The sequence below is a fragment of the Octopus bimaculoides genome, chromosome 13, assembly GCF_046866305.1.
Source record: "Octopus bimaculoides isolate indiv1 chromosome 13, ASM4686630v1, whole genome shotgun sequence".
NCBI lineage: Eukaryota > Metazoa > Mollusca > Cephalopoda > Octopoda > Octopodidae > Octopus > Octopus bimaculoides.
Window position 1 is genome coordinate 30,088,854 of NC_142940.1, and position 16,483 is coordinate 30,105,336.

At 36.5% G+C, this 16,483-nt stretch overlaps 1 protein-coding gene across 6 annotated transcripts in view; it reads left to right on the plus strand.

Annotated features, from left to right (window-relative positions):
- Window positions 1–16,483, plus strand: part of LOC106883675 (calnexin) — a 99,019-nt gene that overhangs the window by 49,904 nt on the left and 32,632 nt on the right. For all 6 annotated transcript variants that reach the window (XM_089361613.1, XM_089361611.1, XM_089361612.1 and 3 more), the window contains exons 8-13: window positions 2,406–2,474; window positions 3,648–3,695; window positions 7,636–7,711; window positions 10,019–10,097; window positions 15,983–16,057; window positions 16,287–16,322. In XM_089361613.1, coding sequence (XP_089217739.1) covers window positions 2,406–2,474; window positions 3,648–3,695; window positions 7,636–7,711; window positions 10,019–10,097; window positions 15,983–16,057; window positions 16,287–16,322 — 383 coding nt within the window. The remainder of the gene's footprint in view (window positions 1–2,405; window positions 2,475–3,647; window positions 3,696–7,635; window positions 7,712–10,018; window positions 10,098–15,982; window positions 16,058–16,286; window positions 16,323–16,483) is intronic.

The window sequence follows — 16,483 nt, forward strand, 5'->3', positions numbered from 1 at the left end:
CTAAATTGTGAATTTTGACCACCATCTTGCAAAAGTTTTATTAGTTAGAATATTTTATATTAGTATACTTATTAGTAAATTAAAGTTATAGTTTTTATGTAGTTTCATTCAAAATCATGCATTATATGTATTAGAATGCGATTTTTCACCATTTTGAGGGGTTACCAACCTTCAAGAGATATGTACAGTGGGTGATATTTAGACCCAGCCACAACTTTTCAGAGGGTTCTGAAAATAAAGTAAGATTAACATCCTTCCCCCATACAAGTAGGAGTTCATCAAGGATCAGTTCTCAGCCCTCTCTTGTTTATCTTAGTCCTCCTTAAGAGGAATTCGAGAACAGTTATCCCTGGAAACTCCTCTGTGCTAATGACCTTGTTCTTATAGCTGAATAACTACCTGACTTAGAGAAGAAATTTCAGGTGTGGAAGCAAGGCCTGGAATCTAAGGGCCTCTTAGTAAAAACCAAAGTCCTAATAAATAGGAAATCAGGCAAATCACAAGTCCCTTCAGGAAGATAGCTTTGCTTGATATGTAAGAAGGGTGTTGGTAAAAACTCCATACGTGATACCCAGTCCAAGCTTTGGACACAGAAGAGACACAGCAATATCACAGAAAGGTTAATAGAGAAAATAGTCATTGTGTGTGGCAAATGTGTGGGTACAATAAGCAATAAAAATGCACAGACAATAGACTCACTCAAATTCTTGGGGAGATCCTTAGAAGCAGTAGATAGCTTCTGTTTCCTAGGCGACCAAGTTAACAGTGGAGGAGGAAGTTCTGAAAGTGTAGTTGTTAGAATAAGAATAGACTGGGCAAAGTTCAGAGAGCTTCTACCTTTGTTGATAACTAAGGGCCTATCCCTCAGAGTGAAAGGCAAATTGTATAATGCTTGTGTGTATACAGCTATGCTACATGACAGTGAAACGGGCTTTTGACTACAGAGGACTTGCAAAGGCTTGTAAGAAATGAAGCTAGCATACTCTGCTGGATGATTAATGTTAGTGTGCATGCACAAGAGTGTGTAAATGATTTAAGAGGAAAACTTGGTATAAGAGCATCAGATGTAGTGTGCAAGAGAAAAGACTGCACTAGTTTGGCCATGTGATGCATATGGATGAGGTGAGCTCTAATTGTGGAAGGGGTAAACCCAGAAAGAAGTGGGATGAAGTGGTGAGAACAGATCTTCAGACACTGGGAGTTGTGGTGACTTGCTGTACTTGAGAGGATGCGTCAAGCTAAGTAAAATCACTGTCATTCCATACATACAGGCTTGTCCTTTCAGGTGCTGGTGCCACATAAAATGCACTCAAGTTGATGTTGTGTAAATGCACCCATGCCAGTGGCTTGTAAAATGCACCCAGTACACCCTTTAAAGTGGTTGGCATTAGGAAGGGCATTCAGCTGTAGAAACCATGCTGAAAGAGACAAATGTAGTCTGGACAGCTCCCTGGCTGGCCAACTCCATGTCAAACCCATGCCCTCATGGAAAATGGCCACCAAATGATGATGTTGTTATATGTATTATCATATTTGGAATCCATTAGTTTTGATTAGATGGAATGAACCTTCCTCATAGTACTGTACCTTTCTGTTGTATCATTCCCTTCTAGTCTTGTACTTTATTGCTCATGTAAAAGCTAACATATGTGAAGCAAAGAAGACTGTTAGAGTAGCTTAGCCATCCCTTGTATGTAGATATGATCAGGTAGATTACACCACACTTTTGTTAATTGTTTATGTAATTGGGAGCAGACTTAGAAACCATCTTGAGCCTCTCACCTAGCCTAGTGGAACTTATTTTTAATTGGAGTAATAAGGATAACTCTAAGATTTAAAAAAATCAAAACGGAAACCCAGAAGTCTTGCATCTCTTAACTACTGATCAAAGATTATAAAGTTTAAGTATTTATTTTAAATTGTCAGAAAAATGTTTTATTTTAACTGTATTCTTTGAATGTATATTGGTCTGATATTAGAACTAAACAAGTTAATATGTCAGCATACTAGCTGAAGAGACTACACTTTGTTTCCTAAAATTTGTGGCTAATAGATCATCTCTATTGTAAATAGGCACTTTGAGTAGTTACAAACCTATCTTTGTTAAACTTAGTTAATTAAAACAAATGACTTGAAAAAAGGTAATGTATTTCACTCTTGTACTCACTTTACGGCTAGAGCCCTTTTTTGTTCTAATTAGACTTCTGTACCTCAGATTTGGATTATGGTTCTTTTAGAATGTGAGCAGTGGTTTGTATACAATGATTCATTCTACATTAAACTCATCATATATGAGTAGCTGTCTCTTGGTGGGTGTCCTCAAAATAATCCTTTCAAAATGTTTTGAACAAACTCCTTTTTCCTATTTTTATAATATTTTCATTTATAAATTTTCTTTATTTCAGGTTCATTTTCATGATAAAACATCTTACACAATTATGTTTGGTCCAGACAAATGTGGTTTGGATTATAAGGTAGGCAGAAATCAGTTTTTAAACAAAGTAATTGTTAAAAATTGAATGCTAAGTACAATGTTGAGTTCTTGATGGATCTGGAACTAAATTATGACTATTCATAAGAACATATGCTTGTGTGAATGTGTGTGTCTATACACACACAGTTCCCCACCCTAGCTGTCATTCTGATGTTATCCAGTCTCTCAATCCTTCAGATAACATGCATGCATACATGATTAAAATTTTTTTTTATAAAAGATTAGGTACAGGTATAGCTTCATAGCCATATGATTTTGAGTTCACTCCCACTATGTGACATCTTGGGCAAGTGTCATCTATAATTCTTTGTGAGTAAATGTGGTAGGCAAAAATTGCAGAAGTCATGTGCATTTGTGTATACATGCCCTCTCTTTGAGTTGTTTCTCACGGCAAATAGAGATTGCTAAAGTAAATAGTCCAAAAGTTGAAACGAGAATAATAAAGAATTATTCATAACTGTGTGTTGCTGAACATACCATCAGGTATCATCATTGTCTTCATTGTTTTGTCTGCTGTTCTTGCTGGCATGCATTGGACAAGCTGGCTGTCCTCATCTAGCTTTCTATGGCTGGATACCATAAAATTATTTTTGTTAGCTCCCTAGTTTTTTTTTTTTTTTTTTTTTTTTTTTAGGTTCAGACATAGCTATGTGATAAGTTCACTTTCCAACCTGATGGTTGTAGGTTCAGTCCATAGTATGACACCTTGGGCAAGTGTCTTTATTTTAACATAAAGGGTTAATCCCTTCAGCTGGCTTAAATGCTGGCAACTATGTTAGGAAAACTTAATCTTTTACTTATTAAATCTTCTTTGTCATTCCCTTGGCTTCTAAATATTTCATGATATTATTCATAAGCCAATATACTAAGTTAATGTTTCATGTTTATATTGCAGTTTCAATTGCATTGTCTCTACTTAATGTATGCATTAACAGGAAATTCTGGCTGTCATTCTGGTGTCTACGTCCTTTTTTAAAAAATTTGTGTGATTTGAAGTTGATGTATTTGAATGCATCACTTTTCATTGACTTTATTTAGTTTAAAAGTTATCTTCATATAGCTAAATTCTTTATATCGTAATTAAACTTTAAATGTTATACTGCAGTTAAACTTCAATCAAAAATAATTTTTATTTTTGTACATTATTTTTCAGCTTCATTTCATTTTTAGACACAAAAATCCTAAAACTGGAGATATTACAGTAAGTAAATTAAATCATTTATATTTAATTATACTTTTATGTCAGAATCTTAATTTACTGTGTTTATATATATATTTGAAAGACTACTGCTTCTTCTATTTATATTATACCTAGAATAGGTATTGATGCATAATTGCTGATGTCTTCTACTACTACCAATGTCATTGCTACTGATGTTCTTTACCAGATTGTTATGACAATAGTGTACCTAACAAAATAACTTTCACTATTTAGTTGTGACCTCATATTCTGAGATCAAATCTAAGGTCAACTTTACCCTTTCTCTTTCCAAGATCAAAGAAGTAATAGATTTGGCCTGGCATCTGATTGAACCAGTTTCACTCTTTTTCCCAAATTTTGTATTTTGGGACTCTGTTTTGATACCTGTTTGATATTATTTTGCTTCTATTACATTACTGATTCCAATAAGAAAGACAAAATACATCATGATGTCACACTTTGTTTTCCCTTATAAATTTTTAGGCCTTCTGTCTATGGAAGAAACATTGTTTCTCTTATTCAATGTATGACCAACATGACATCTATGTCTGTGTCTACTTGACTCTAATGGGAAGTAAATTTAATTGCTTTATAGCAGAAAAAAATGTTGTGTTCAAATAAGAATTTAAACATTTGTTTAATATTTTATAGATTCAAGTAATTGCTTAATTAAATTTGTACATATATATATATATATATATATATAGTGCCACACCCTAACAGTTGAGGGAACCCGTGGAAGAGGTAGGCCCAGGAAGACCTGGGCTGAGGTGGTGAGGCAAGACCTTCGTACATTGGGCCTCACCGAGGCGATGACTACGGACCGAGACCTTTGGAAATGGGCTGTGCGTGAGAAGACCCGGCAAGCCAAGTAAGATCGTTGCCAGTGCCCCTGGACTGGTTCTTGTGCGGGTGGCACATGAGATGCACCATTTTGAGCGTGGCCGTTGCCAGTACCGCCTGACTGGCTCCTGTAGGATTTTCGAGCGAGATCGTTGCCAGTGCCCCTGGACTGGCTTGTGCGGGTGGCACATAAAAGACACCATTTCGAGCGTGGCTGTTTTCGTGCGGGTGACACGTAAAAGCACCCACTACACTCTCTGAGTGGTTGGCGTTAGGAAGGGCATCCAGCTGTAGAAACTCTGCCAAATCAGACTGGAGCCTGGTGTTGCCATCCGGTTTCACCAGTCCTCAGTCAAATCGTCCAACCCATGCTAGCATGGAAAGCGGACGTTAAACGATGATGATGATGATGATGATATATATATATATATATATATATATATATATATATAAATACATATATATATGTGTGTGTGTGTATATATATATATATACAATTAGCGTTATATTCCTATCTCCCGGGCTGGGTTTTGAACCCATACTCTGGTCAGTTGAGGACAATGGTATTTCCTTTGTCTTGTCGGCAACCAATGCTATTTTTAGCGTAGCTGCCCCCTTTCCGGTCACCGAAAGTTCAGCAGGCAGGACAGGAATTGTACCGAACCGACCCAGTTCTAGGAGGGGGTAAAGTAACACTATGAGCTATGGTATTTGGGATGAATAGGAGAACAGGAATTGGTGGGAAGCAGTTGGCCGGGAGGATTTGGTGCAGTCGAGTGGTAGCAGTCAGCCGAAGCAGTTGGGGACAGCAGTTTGCCCAAGGAGATGAAGCCAGTCGAGTTGGATGAAGTGAAGATGAAGAATGATAAGTCTGACAGAGAGAAAGCTATAGTCAGCAGAAATGCATAGAGTCTCAGAGAGAGGGAACTGTTGAAGCAGGCAAAAAGGGAAGTACTTGGTTACTTGGATATAGTGAGTTTTGTGAAAGAAAGGAATTGAGTACAGCAAAGGTTTATTACAAATATTCTTCCAAGAAATGTATTTGTTTGATGTTTAAAGAAAAAGACAACTGTGATGTGTAACTGAAAAGAGAAAACGAAGAAAAGAAAGAACAGAAAGAACTTTTGATGGACTTAATGATTGCAAACCCTTGATTATGTTCACACAATGTAACACCATTATATGTTATTGAACTGTCATGTAATGTTTTGAAATGTATTCTCATGTTTATGTAATGCTTTATTCTCATGTTTTTGATGTTATGTAAAAAGAAAAGGTTACCCAACGCATGGTTTTCGTGTTGTTTCTTCCACCCCTCCTTTTGCCTGTGTTGTTCTTCGTTGCGTGCTCCAGCTGGGGCTTATTATTGGCCAAGTGACCGAGGCGAGCTGCTAACTCACTGAGCGTTCGACATTCGCGCGCACGCGAGTTCTCTCTTCGGTTAAGGAGGTGCTTCGTGTGCAGGCGTTCGTAACAACACATATACACATACAATCCATTTGTATTTTCTTGAATACCTGTTCTGCATTATTATGGACCATAAATCTCTTGGACACCTGCTACCAAGAATCATATAATGTTAATCATCATTGTTTTAACATCCATTTTCCGATGCCCATGGGATGTAATTTGTTGAAGCATATTATCTATTGCTGGATGTTCTTTCCGTTGTCAACCCTGACTGTTTCCAAATAAGGAAATATTTCCCCATGACTGACACATATTTTCACAGAAGATTGGAAACACCTTGCATAATGTTGACACTTGCTGACAATGTGATGGCAAAGAATCACAAACACATCCACGCACCTACTCTCACAAATACACACACAGGTGTGCACTTACATGATGGGCTTCTTTCAATTTCTGTCTTTCAAATCCAGGTCCCAGGTTTTGGTTGGCTTGGTGCTATAGTGGAAGTCACTTGCCTAAGATGCCATGCAGTGGGGCTAAACTCAAAACCAGGTGGTTGTGAATAAACTTCTTATTACATAGCTAGGACTATATGATAGTTGCTATTAATAACCACATGCAGTTTTACATTAGAATACAGGATTTGATTCACACAGTATTTCAGATGAGTTTTAGACAAGCTTCACTAGTGTCACTCTGGAATAATCAAAATGAAAGCTGTCACCTGAAATTATGTGTGGTGAACTGACATTGAGTTTAATATTGAAAATTGAACAAATGATACCTTTGTCACTGTACCAGGAGTTCACTGGCAAAGGCTTCTCTACACAAGTGGTAATGGTTAATTGAATTGCTGCATTGGGTTCATGTGGCTGATCCATGTTGTGCAAATGTCAATCCACTTTGAATGTGCATCTATAATAATGAACAGGTATTCACCATCATAATCTGCATAGTCTACACAAACTCAATGTTTCAGTTCCACATGTCTTTCCCCACTGAGCATTTTTAGGGGTATTATTTGTTGATCACCAGCATGAAGCATCCCATTTCATCCACAATCAGGAGAATCAAAAGTTTCTTCATGACAGAAATGCTCAGTTGCATTCATTTCACAATGATGATGTAGTTTCTTGCTTGGAAAAGGTTTGATCATCTGCTTATAATTTTGATACAAAGCAGGCATGCATCTTAAGGACCATATTAGGCTTCATCATTAGGTGTTTGAGCTGACATCTTTTCCAATCTGTAATGTACTGAACTTACTTCCAAACATAGCACCTTCAGATTCTATTCCATTGCAGGCCCACCATGTTCTTGGTGATTCACAACTAAATTATTGAATTTTTAATTAAAGACAAAAATGTTTTCACTCTTTTGTCTTTTTACCTCCTGCTTCATTTGACCACTTAAGCAGATTAATCTCCAGCCACCTTGCAGAGGTCAGAAGGACAAAAAGAAAAAAATATTAAAGTGGCAAGGTAGCAGAATTCTTAGCATGTCAAACAAAACGCTTAGTGGCATGTCTTCAAGATTGATTTTTGCCTTGCATCCTTTTGAGGTCAATAAAGTACCAGTCAAGTACTAGGGTTGATGTAATTGACTTGCTTCCTCCTATCAAAATTGTTGGTCTTGTGCCAAAATTAGTATTATGGTTTTGTAAATACCTACTTTTTATTTCTAGGAAAAGCATGCCAAAAAACCTACAGGAAGCATTGAAAGTTACTTTACAGATAAAAAGACACATTTATATCAACTTAGTAAGTTTATTTAATCTTTCATTATTCATATAGTATTCTGTGTTATAATAAAATAGCTTTGATATCTTGTTTTAGGAATAATAAATAGTGGTAAGTAGCTTTGACAGCTAATAATGTATATTATTATTATAAAATATTAAAGTAGAAGTGAAGACAATACTATTCCTTTTATGCATACCTGGCTTGGCTAAATTTATTTCAAGGCTCTTCAATTCCAGTTTTTGCTTCCATGTCTGATATTTCTTCTCCAAATCTTCCACAGATTCTACTATAAGATCATGATCATCAACATGCTGGAGTTCATGTGGCCAACCAATCTTAAACTCCTGTCATGGCTTGGAGGTCTGTTATAAACAGTAGAGGGTTGAAGACTGATCCCTGTGTGCATGTTAAATTCACCTGTAATCATTAACTCCAACCTTGCTGATTGTCCCTTTGTACATAGCTTGAATGGCCTTTCTAGCCACTCATTTACTCCAAACTTCTTTAGTACCCACCAGATGACTGAGAAAAGAACCCAGTTGAAGGCTTTCTCCAGGTCTATGAATGTTGCATATAGCGGCTTACTGCTAGTTAATTATTTCTCTTACAGTTGCCATCACTTGGAGGATGGCATCTACGGCACTTCTTCCTGATACAAAACCAAACTGCATCTCATTCTAGGTCCTGTGGAAGTTAACATCTTTATAAATTTTCATTTTAGAAAGATTTCTAGCAAGTATTTAATATGTAGATATTTCTGGAAGTAAAACTGCATCAGATTTCAATATTTAGCCAAGCAACTGTGAAGTATAATGGTAATGTTGAAACAATAGTATCTAAACAGGCCAGTGAGAAGATTCCATGCTATTTTTTGACTTGCTAGAAATAGCAGCCAAAGTCTCTTAAAAATGCACCCAATTGTTTTGAAAGTGATATTGCCTTTTGGAAAGCTGATATTAGATGACAATCTGAATTGAGTACTATCTTTAAGAGAATTGGATGATCAAGACTTATTTCAGTCTAGTGCAGCATTGTGTCCAAACATGATCAAGTAGATATGTTACATGTCTGCTCAAATTACTGGAGAAAATTAAACTTTCATGATCTCTGTTGCTTTCTAAATTGCATGGGTATACAACTGAGAACCTTGTTGCTTATTGCATGCATTGCTGTACAGTATAATAGCTGTTTTATATTTTGTTGAAATTCTTTATGGATAGAACTCCTTGCCTATGTGCAGCACAAAGTTCTCAATCCTTATTAATACTAGGCATCAAAATCTCTGATCCCTCAGGACAATTTCATGTGTATAATCTTGCACAAACTTTGTATATATGTATCTGGAACTGTGTTTGCTGTTACACACACAAACTCTAATTCTAGGCAGCTCTTCCACCCATTACTATTCAGCTGCTTTGGAAAAGATTCTCTAATATGTTAGAACCACTGGCTTACATGACTTTAAGCCATTAAATGTGCTCGTCTGATTGAGCTAGCTGCACCCACCTCTACCCAAACTTATTGTGTGTGCCTATCCCTTTTCTCACTTCCCAGATTGTACACTAAACATTTTGCACTATCATTCTTACCCAGAATTACAACTTTTTGAATTCTCTCTTTCCACACATTTTGCTTGCAGACAGCAATCTTCTGAATTTCAAACTGAATCTCAACTTTCCAAAAGGCAATATCACTTTCAAAACAATTGGGTGCAATTTTAAGGGACTTGAGCTGTTATTTCTAGCAAATCAAAAAAACAGCATGGAATCTTCTCACTGGCCTGTTAATCTACTATTGTTTCAACACCTGTAGGGTATCAATTTCACTGGTCAGGGAGATCCTGTATAGATCAGCAGTCCTGAACTTCCTCCTTCAATGACTGACTAATGTAACAAAAGTCTTCTAGATCCATTGTATACAAAGGCATTGCGAATCTTCCACAACACTAGCTATCTCAATAAGAATGTTTACAATTATCTATGTTTTTAAACTTGCACAGTTGGGGTAGACTTGTTTTATTGACTTGTATAAAGCATTCTATTATGAGTGAGTGTTTGAATGTTTCTGGACATTTAAACTTTGCACAATTGAGATGTCTTGATCTGAACAAGGCTCTTTACTTTAAGTTGTGTGTGTGCATTTTTGTGGACATGTTGGCATTTGTTAATGTAATGTTATCTTAGCTGAGAAGATAACATTACATTAACAAATACCATTTTCTTTTTCTTTTGTACTTATAAATATGAACTGAAATATATTTTAAAAAGTAATCTGAATTTATTACATGATAACTGAAAACTTAATGTATAAAATGTTTCTTCACAGTTGTGAATCCTGATAACACTTTCAAAATCTCTGTTGATGGAACAGTTGTTAATGAAGGAAATTTGTTAGAAGACATGACGTAAGTATCAATCAAATTTTTGTACCTTTGTTTCTCTGTTATTCAAGTATGTATGTCATGGAATGCAATTACAGCAAGTTAAGTGCATAGAATTTGCCTTCTGGGTTCAAACCCATACCTTCAACTTAAAGAAATTGTTTTGGCTCTTGTATTCTACCACCTGTTGGGTACCAGATTGTCTAAGTATCCTACAACTGGTGCGGTACTATATAGAAGCCTTTCTATATGGTCCAGATATTTAATTTTTTCAAGTTCTAGTTATAGATGAATATCGTGTGAGGCCACATAATTAGGGTGTATTTTGTTAGTTTGCTGACTAATAAAATATTCCCTCACGATCTATTGTGATTATATGCTGATTTAAGAATTCATTAGTGGATTGGTTGAATTGTTAGTGTTGGACAAAATACAGGTGTCTGTTTGACATGTTCTAAATTCAAATCTCACCAAGGTTGACTTTGCTATACAATGTCCATTTTCCCATGCTTGCGTGTGTCAGATGAAATTCAATGAACCACATCTATAACCAGATGTCCTTTCTGTTGCCAACCCCTCGCATTTCATTTTACATCAGTTATATATGTATGCTCTCTTGGAGCAGATACATTGTTTTACAACTGGATAGCCTTCTTCATGCTAACCCTTGTCTGCTTTGCATTTAAGGAATCTTTTATTCCACATAACTTCAAAGATACAAAATAACTGGATGATTTGTTGACAGGACAAGTGATAACAACTCCACCCACTGCTACATATGTACATGTGATTGCAAATATAATCACACACACATCAGCATCATCTTCCATGGGTTGGACAGTTTGACTAGAAGCTCTGCCTAATGCCAAGCACTTTACAAGTCCCTTTTTTTTTCCACAAGCACTAGTAAGGTTATGTCACTGAACCTAAAACCACATGGTTAGGAAGTGAACTTCTCAGCCACAGAACTTTGTCCTAGCCATGTGTGTGTGTGTATAATATATAGTAAAGTCAATAAAAAGAGTAAGTAAACTTGCTGTGAGAAGTGAAAAATCCAATGTGCCCTTCTCCAAGAAAAATTGGAATGAGAGAAATTGTGACAGCAGAGTTGTACATCTTCCCAAGTTAGAAAAACTGGCAGCAACTGATAAGAAATGCAGGACCTCCTGAGCTTTGTATGTAAACAATAAATGGTAGGAGAAATAGTGTGAGAAGGAAAGAGGATTGGAATGAGGAGAAATAGGCTAAGATGAAGGGAAAAGATGAGAATAAAGGGGAGGTGAAAGATAAGAAAGTGTTGAATAAACTAAGAGTAGATATAGGAGTAGAGAGTTAAAAAAAAAAAACGTTCATTTAAACTTTGAATACGAAATGTTGTTCCCCTCTGTTCCTTTGAGATTGTGGTTTTGTAGTGTGCAGTGATGACCCACACTGATAAGTAAGTGGTGGAGTGGCCTGTTATGTTGAAGTGGGTGGCAATAAACTGGCCTGACATATGTAGTAGTATGCTTTGAATATACTCCTGAAACAGATCAACAAGGCATTTGCCTGTTTCCCTAATGTAAATTGCACTGCAAAGTTTGTAGATGATGCAATGTATAAGGTTAGGCAATGTGCAAGAGAAGTTCTGATTAATATCATATTGTGTCTTGGGCCTAGTGGTGATAGTAATATCATTAACATAGGGGAAAGTGTTGTATCATAAGCAAGTGCATTCAAAAGTGCTTGGTTGTGTGGAACTGAGTTTTATAGTGCTTCTTATTAGGAAATTTCAAAGATTCTTATCTTTTTTAAAGGCGAACAGAAATGGTCCAGGAAAGTTTGGAGCAGTTGTGAGGTCGGAAAGTAGAATACAGTCTGTAGATGTGTGTAAAGGCAATAGGAGAACAGCAGCATGGTCAGTGACATGGACCTAGCAGAGTGTCAACTGATCGAGGGTGCTCTTGATTCAGGAAGAATTGTTGCATTGTTTGGCATTGGGGTTTAGAATATGAATCCACTGCAGAGCCAGCATAAGTGAAAGAATTGCGAGGGGTATGGCAGATTTAGTGTGTTTGGTGTCAGAAGAAGAGTAGTGGAGGTAGGAGTGGGAGTCAGTAGGTTGGATTGGACATGGGTAGATAGGTGGATATTGTTTGGAGATATTGAGAAAACTAACAAAAGTATGGGATACAGTGGAAGTAAATTCTAAGACAGGGTCGAAAGTTGTTAACAAAAGAGATAAAATTGTTATCTGGTAAGTGTGGTGGCTTACAAAGAGGTTGGTATAATTGGGGTCCGTCCTAGTTCCTATAACAGCACTGCTAACCTATTCATAAAATTCTCCAGAAAAAAGCAATTAAGTGTTTCGATGAGTTCAGCTAGGTAGAGGAGACAGACGAAGAAATGTTTTAAGGCTAGTAGACTGTTGTTATGGAGGATGACAGTGTACAGTGATTTGGTGGCCTTGGTGAAAAAGGCTTTGGATTCTCCAGATGGAAAAGAGAATGAGTTGAAGAGGTTTAGGGTTTGGTTGGTGTCTTTTATACATATATATTAGGTTGTCAAGAAAGTTCTTAAGGAATTTTTAATTTTGGTTTTAAATGATGAGTTTTCAAATTAATTTTCATTAAATCACTTTGACTTCATATATAATTTTAAAGCTCATTTTTCACTCTATCTAATCGTGTTATTCATTTCCTTTTTGAATAATTAGGCCATTTTTTCCGGAATGTTGAATACAACATGGACAAAAAGCAAATTCGCACAATTTTCTTATTTCCGTTCAAGCTAGGCTGAAAAGCTACTGAAACAGCTCACGATATCAACGATGTGTTTGGCCCAGGAACCACTAATGAATGTACAGCACAATAGTGGTTCAAGAAATTTCATAGCGGTGATGAGAGTCATGAAGATGATAAGCATAGTGGTCAGCCATCGGATGTTGACAACAATAAACTAAGAGCCTTAGTCAAAGCCAATCCACGCACAACTGTTCAGGAGCTTGCTTCTGTATTAGACTTAACATATACGACAATTTCCAACCACTTGAAAGAGATTGGAAAAACAAAAATACTTGAGAAATGGGTGCCACATGAATTGAACAACAAAAAGTGTTGTCTTCTCTTTTACGCAACAAGAACAACCTGTTTCTCGACCAGATTGTGACTTGCGATGAAAAGTGGATTCTTTATGACAACTGGCAACGCTCAGCTCAGTGGTTGGACACCGACGAAGCTCCACGGCACTTCCCGAAGCCAAAGTTGCACCAAAAGAAGGTCATGGTGACTGTTTGGTGGTCTGTGGCCAGTCTCATCCATCACAGCTTTTTGAATCCAGGCGAAACCATTACAGTGGAGAAGTACTGTCAGCAAATGGGTGAAATGCATAAGAAACTCCGACAAGAACAGCCAGCATTGGTCAATAGAAAAGGACCAATTCTTCTCCACGTCAACACTCGGCCGCACGTCACACAACTGACTCTGCAGAGGTTGAAAGAATTGGGCTATGAAACTGCCTCATCTGCCATACTCACCAGACCTCTTGCCTACCGATTACCACTTTTTCAAGCATCTTGACAACTTCCTGCGTGAGAAATGCTTCAGAAACAAAGACAATGCCAAACACACCTTCAGCGACTTCATCGCCACCAGAGCGCATGATTTTTACGCTACTGGCATAAATAAACTTGTTTCGCGTTGGCAAAAGTGCGTTGATTCTGATGGTGTTTATTTCGATTAATAAAGTTTTGTTTGAGCCAAAGATATGTGCATCTGAATTTAAAGGTTAAAAACTGCAAGAACTTTCTTGACAACCTAATACATATATATGTATATAGATGTGTGTGTGTATGTATATATATATATATAATATTGTTTAACATCTTCCATGCTAGCATGGGTTGGACAGTTTAACAGGAGCTGGCAAGCCAGTGGATTGCACCAAGCTCTACTCTCTGTTTTGGCATAGATTTTATTGCTGGATTCCCTTCCTAACACCAACCACTTTACAGAGTGAACTGGATGCTTTTTACATGGCACCAACCCCAGTGAGATCACCAAGTAACTTGCAAGACAAAGATTGTTTGAGTGGGGTATGGTATTGAAGAAAGTGGCTTTGTGCTGGGTGATGAGAGCTTAGAATATGACCAAGAGACAGAAACAGGTGTCTTGCATAGAGGGGATACATAGTTACTCCTGTCAGAGGGAGAGAGAGAGGGGGAGAAATTATGGCAGTATGCTAGGGCATACTCAAGGTATGAGGATATGACTATAAAAGGGATGGTAAAGTATTGCCCAGGGTATATGAGTAGGAAGTTCATGTGAATGCAAGGGATGTTGTTGTGACTGGTAGAACCTGGGTGTATAGAGAGAGGAGACAATTAAATAGCAATGATACAGTTGGCTGGGCAGAGAGGATAAGATTGGGCTGCAGGAATAGGGAGGGAGAGATAAGCATAGTGCATGAAGAAGATGCAGTGTAGTTTGATTCATTGGAGTAGTGTGTGAAAAATTTAATGTTACATGTGGGTGGAATACACAGCTCTTCCAAAACTCAGTTTTGCTGAGGTGTATGAGTCTTAAGAATCTCATATTGGTTCAGTCATCTCCTCGGTGGGACATGCACACACACCTCGTTTTCTCATATCCTGTGCTTTTAACATGCACTGTTTTTACTCATTTCAAATCTACTGGTTTGTTACTCAGCATGTCAGATTTTAATGGAGTTTCATCCATATTTCCAATATGAGACAATGGAAACTGATTCTTTTTCTCAGCTGGACGATGAATTATTTCGTGTTACAATGTAGCTATCTTGTCTCTAGAGTACCCATTCTGCTACATCATTTTCCAGCTTCAGCCATCGAGTGCTTCCTTTTATTGCACATTTTTGTTTGAGCATTTGTCTTAATTTTACTTCATTCTTTCTCCACTCTTGTATCATCTTCTCAGTAATGCCGAATGTTCTAGCAGTAGCATAGTGTTTCGAACTCTTGACTACTTCTGTAACTTTCAGTTTGAAACTAGCCACCATATATTGCTGGTGGTTGCATATTGGTATAGGTATAGAATAATTATAAATTTCACTTGACTAGACAGTTCGTGATTTTATATGAAGTATAGATAACTGGTTATTAATAGTCCAGGCTGACTGTAACAGTTTAGAACATTTCAGTCATATGAATCACCATTTTTAGCAGTTATGATAGCAATAATGTTTTGATAAAGAAGAATCAGGTTCCCTTTTTGGTGATGTATGTATGAAAAAAATATGATATAGAAAGGGATTTACTATTTCATTTATTTTAATTTCTAAGGATATAGTAAGTAAAAAAAACATTTGTAATAACATCATCTTTACATGACCAATATTTCTAAAGATACTTGTTGCAAAAGCTAGTCTGTACATAGATGGTTTTGTAATTTAGCAGTTGTCTTATACTACAGACATGAGATAAATTCATGAAATTTTTTTCACAAATTTTAACCTCATCTGATCGAAAGGTCGTCTTATACATGGAAATATACAGTACTTTATCTTATAAACCCCTGAAATGATAACAAACTTATATTCAACATAAAGAGCCAGAGGAAACACCACAAACCATTTTGTCTGTTGCACTGAAATTTCTGGTATTCCACTACTCTAATAAATGTGTTTATAATTTAGATACACTTTTGAGGGAAGTGGCTTATTTGATTACATCAACCATAGTATTTGACTGGTATTTTATTTTATTATTCCATTTTGGTGAGCAAGGTCTTTGTACAAGGTTGAAATACATCAAATTCTGAACTGTATCATTGAGTAAAAAGATAGGCAACACAATCCCTCCATTCCTCATCGGCTTGTTTCTCTCTAAATGTAGTGATAAGTATTAGATGTGACATTCAAAGTCTCTTTGCTTAGTGATATTTGTTTCATTATAGACCTCCAGTTAATCCAGCTAAAGAAATTGAAGATAATAAAGATCAGAAACCTGCTGACTGGGATGATAGAGAGAAGTAAGTAACTGAACTTTTTTGAAACCCTGCTTCTATTGAAATACACAACCTTTCTTTGAATTAATTTAGAAAATAATCATGATGTTTGGAACATAAATTAACATGAAATTATGAAAGGTTTCACTTTAAATAAAAAGTGTAACTTTTTCTTGTGTAGTTTGTTTCTTGAATGTTTTCATAACCTGAATCATTACATTCATGTTCAATGAAATATTTACTTTATTTTCAGAATAGCTGATCCTGATGCAGTGAAACCTGATGATTGGTAAAATTTTATTACATTTTCTTACAATCTTGTCTTGATTTAACAAAATCAGTTATGTAAAAATTTTCCCTCTTACCTCTAAACTCATTTGTTCTTTATCCATATCTACTCAATGTGATCTTTAATGTAATACTAACCCCACCCACCCAAACATTTTCTAC